Source organism: Myotis brandtii, unplaced genomic scaffold (assembly GCF_000412655.1).
Source record: "Myotis brandtii unplaced genomic scaffold, ASM41265v1 scaffold797, whole genome shotgun sequence".
Classification (NCBI taxonomy): domain Eukaryota; kingdom Metazoa; phylum Chordata; class Mammalia; order Chiroptera; family Vespertilionidae; genus Myotis; species Myotis brandtii.
This window is the reverse complement of record NW_005371210.1, coordinates 223886-228254: the sequence shown is the minus strand read 5'-3', so window position 1 is coordinate 228254 and position 4369 is coordinate 223886. Positions and strand designations below refer to the sequence as shown.

Genomic DNA, 4369 nt, shown 5'->3' with positions numbered 1-4369 from the left:
GGCGGGGCGGGAGCGGGGGCGGGGCTGGCCCTCTGTTTCCAGCCCTGCCCTCCTCTGCTGGGAGGGGCGCCCAGGCCGCTCCCGCTGCCCATGGTCTCATCTCCAGGGGGTCACAGGATAGGGGTGAGGGAGGCTGCGCTGAACCCCCAAGTCATCTGAGGGCGCCCAGCCCTGTCACCGAGTCCCCAGCGCTCAAGAGGCGGAGAGAGCCACTGACCACACTGCCCAGGACAGTGTCGGACCCTGAAGGGCAACTGGCCAGAGGCCACGCCCCTCTCACACCCGCGGGAGGTTCCAACTGGGCAGCTGGGGGGGTGGTCTGGGAGGAGGGGCAGCAGAGCGGCCAGGCCCCAGCTCTGGAAACATCCGCATCCCGGGTTAGGAGACATCACTGCCCAGCGAGGCCCATGGTCGCACACCTACTAGGTGCCAGCGTCTAGGAGACGGATTGGACGCAGACCCTGACTGGAGCCACAGCCGAGGGGGACCAGCTGGTGGCAGCGCAGCAGGTTGGCCCCCTGGGGGTGGGGGGGAGGGTAGGGGGGAGGTGAGGAGTGACCAGGGGGAGGTCTGCAGGGCGGTGGTGGCCCCTGCCTCTGGGGGAGGGATGGGGTCCTGGGCCTCCCTCCCGGGAGGAGGCAGACTGGACTCTGGAGGGCAGCTGGGTCCGGCCTGAGGGGACCAAAGGCCCTGAGAGAACCAGGCTGAGGAGCCTAAGTGCAGGGAGCGTGGGTGCCCCGAGAGGGCGCTGTGTGACCTGTCCCAACGGGCGAGGGTGGGAAGCCTCGGGGCACAGGAGTGACTCCCCAGGGAGGCGGGAGTCCAGGGGCAGCCAGGACGAGGGCGGAAAGCCTGGGAGCTGCAGGCCCTCCAGGGGTCGGCGGTGGTGGCCATGGCCCTGCCCCTGAGGCCCTGACTCCCAGATCCAGTGCCGGGGTCCAGCCCCGCGGGCCCGGGGTTCCCAAAGGTGTGGACGGAGTCGGCGAAGAATGTTTTACACGGAGACAGCGTTCAGAACGCTCTAGCTCTCTAGTCTCCGTGGATCTCCCTGTGCCTGGCTGAGGCCACAGAGAAAGAGCTGAGCCTTTAATTTATAGTCAGAGGTAAACATAGTTACACTGTTCTTGTGAGTTTCACTAGTTTTGGCAGCACTTCAGCCCATTAGCTTCCCAGATAAGGTCTAGGGAGCATCATAAGGTCCAGCCTAATTATGCTAAGAGGACTGTGCCCTCTAAGCTGGGACTTGTCTGTGACTTTGCCAACAGGTCAGTCCGAGGCTCAACCCTCTATCGGCTCCCCACAGTCCAGGCCCATGGCAGGGAGAGGGGAAGCAGGCCTGAGGGGGACCAGGCGGGCACCGGCTCTGGCCGGGCAGCTGACATCGGCCCTTAGGCTGTCAGGAGCCCCTCCTCCCACGCCCACTCCCCAGACGTCCCGTCACAGGCGTCTCCCCCTCGACGTGTCCCAGGACAGCAACCACGCCGAGGCCGGCAGCTGGGCTCGGCCGGGCAGCCCACTGGGCTCTGAGTTCAGTGAAGACCATCATCTTAGGGTTCCTTTCCTGTGGGCACATCGGGCAGGAAGTGGGTGCCGCACAGGCGACCAGGAGGCCCCCCGAGGGAACTGCCCTGTTCTCACCCCCGGGACTGAGGGCCGACCAACAGCAGCCATTACCCACGAGGCAGAAGGGGCTTCACCTCAGGGGCCCAGGGCAGCACCCCGAGGGGCACTGAGAACGAGGGGAGGAGTCGGTGTCAAAGGCTCCCCACAGGCCTGGGCACCCCAGGCTCCACCAGAAGCCACTGCCCCCCCCCAGGAGCTGCACCCACAGGAGCCTCCCACAGGCTGTCGCCCCCCAGGTGACAGAGGCCCTGACCCCTGAGGACACAGCCTGTTGTCGGACATGTCCCTGTGCTGTGAGGCACAGCCTCGAGGAGGGGGAGACGGGATGGAGACAGACCACCCAGCACCTGCATCGCCCGCCACCGCTCGTAACAGCCTCAGCACCTGCTCGGGGACCCCCTGGCAGAGGGATCGTGGCAGTGGCCCAACTGCCCAGCCAGGGCCCGCAAACCAGCTTGGCTTCCTCAGTGAGAAGCTGGCCGGGCCATAGGCCTCTGCACCAAGGCTCCTTCGCTTCCCCATTGGCAGGAACAGACCCCAGGGCCTTTGCGCCTCCGGGGCCTTCCAGGCGGAGCCCCCTCCTGCCCGGCTCTGCCGGCTGATGCTGGGCTCCTTTGCCTCCTGGGGAGTGACTCGGCTCAGCCGCACCCAGAGATGTTTATTCATGAGAGTTTTCATATCCACAGGCGTCGAGGCCACGTCAGCGGCCAAGAAAAAACAGGCAAGCAGAGGCCTCCAGCAAGGCTCAGGCAGTTTAATGAGTTTTACTCATTGGATAAAAGTGTCAACTTGGTGACTGAACAAACAGCACAGCGCCAGTCCTCAGTCCGCCCCGGGGGAGGGGGGGGGGTTCTGGCAGCCGGGGCGTGGGGCGCTCACTCCTTGAACTTCCACTCCTGGCGGCACATGGGGCAGTGCTGCTGCACCTGCTGCGCGTTCAGCCACTTGAGGATGCAGTGCATGTGGAAGCAGTGGGAGCACTGGCCCCACACCAGCGGGCAGTCGTCGCCGGGCACCTTACCTGCAGGGACAGGAGAGGTGCGGTCGCACAGGGCACGTGGCAGCAGGCGGGGCCGAGGCAGGGACCCCAGGACGTTAGGTGTGGGCGCCCAGGGTGGCCAGGGCCTCTCAGAGAAGACAATTGCAGGAGTCACCCCTGATTCTGTGGGACGCCACCCCCGTGTGAGCCCCACCCAGTGAGAGCAGCGGGGGGGGGGGGCGGGGGCATCAGTGGCAGGAAGAGCCCTGGCCTGGCCCACAGCCCCCACCGCCAGCCTCCCGGCTGGGCCTATCAGCAGACACTGCAGCGCGGCCACCTGACTGCAATGCCCGGTGACTGTCTCAGCGCAGTAGGGCTAGTCCTCTTTCTTTAAAAAAAATTTTTTTATTGACTTCAGAGAGGAAGGAGAGGGAGAGAGAGAGACATCAATGATGAGACAGAATCACTGATCGGCTGCCTCCTGCAGGCCCCACACTGGGGATCGAGCCTGCAACCTGGGCCTGTGCCCCGACTGCTAATCAAACCAAGACCTCCTGGTTCATAGGTCGAGGTTCAATCACTGAGCCACACCGGCCAGGCAACCTTTTAAAACATATTTTCTCTAACAAAAATGTCACTTGCTTTCTGAAGCTTTTATGACACAACCAGAAAACTATACACTTAGAAAATACAAAATTATAGACCTCACTCCCCTGCCTGTGCCAGAAGCCCACACCGTGTGACACCCCCACACCCAGGGCTTTTCCAGCCTTAGCAAAACTCCGCTTGGAATCACCCTATCAAATCAGGTCCCTTACAAACAGGAAGGTGAGGGGGAGCAGGAGCAGCCAGCCCACAGCTGGGGTCCCGCGAGCCCACCGACAGGGCACCAGGCCGCCCTGAGCCCTGCCTGCCGGGACAGGGCGGTGACTCACCGGCCTGCCAGTGTCCGGATGGAAGTCCTTTCAGTTAGAACTCGGCTCACCGGGACTTTCACTCCAGAACCTGCTGGGCCGCGGAGCATGGAGCGGCCTCACTACAGCCTCGGGCCCTTGGGGTTTGCCCAAGGACGTTCACTTGGCAAGAGAAACCGGTGCCACTTAGTTTGCACAGCAAGCACCTGAGCTCGTCAAACACCTCGCACCTCACAACTGGCTCCCTCCACCACCACCAGCAGGTCCACAGATCAGACTCTAAACCCGCCGCTCTCCGCAGCTGGCAGGGCCGGCACACGAGGACACCCAGCCACGGGCCCAGCTGGGCTGTGCAGGCCCCTGGTGCCATCGTGAACACAAGCTCACCCACCACACCCATCACCCCAGGGCACTTGAAGACTTTTTTCTTTTCAGAAGGTACAATCTGTTGCTTAGAAAGTTGTAAGAACTCTCCCCCTCAGGCTCCCTGGCCTCTGTGTACCCTTGGGAAACAATTTAAAATAGATTAAAAGAAACCGATCAAGCAGAGCCAATCAATGGCTATCTCAGGCCCCGCCCCACCGGTGGGATTGGATCAGGATGGATTAGCTCCTGGTGATGAGATTCCCCTCAAACAAAGCAGATGAGATTAAGCCTAGAATTCCAGGATGGTCCGCATTTCACTGCAACTAGCAAAGCCCTGTCCCGCCCTGGCCTGTTTGGCTCAGTGGATAGAGCGCAGGCCTGGGGACTGGGGGGTCCCGGGTTCGATTCCGGTCAAGGGCATGTACCTTGCTTGTGGGCACATCCCCAGTGGGGGGTGTGTAGGAGGCAGCTGATGATGTTTCTCTCT

The 4369-nt window shown here is 62.6% G+C and overlaps 2 protein-coding genes across 2 annotated transcripts in view; one reads left to right on the top strand and one right to left on the bottom strand.

Moving 5' to 3' along the window:
• Window positions 1-4369, top strand: part of ALYREF (Aly/REF export factor) — a 13261-nt gene that overhangs the window by 3671 nt on the left and 5221 nt on the right. The gene's annotated exons all lie outside the window — the stretch shown is intronic.
• Window positions 2354-4369, bottom strand: part of ANAPC11 (anaphase promoting complex subunit 11) — a gene marked incomplete at its 5' end in the record, with an annotated part of 2933 nt that continues 917 nt past the window's right edge. The window contains one exon of the mRNA XM_014531229.1: window positions 2354-2644. Coding sequence (XP_014386715.1) covers window positions 2499-2644 — 146 coding nt within the window. The remainder of the gene's footprint in view (window positions 2645-4369) is intronic.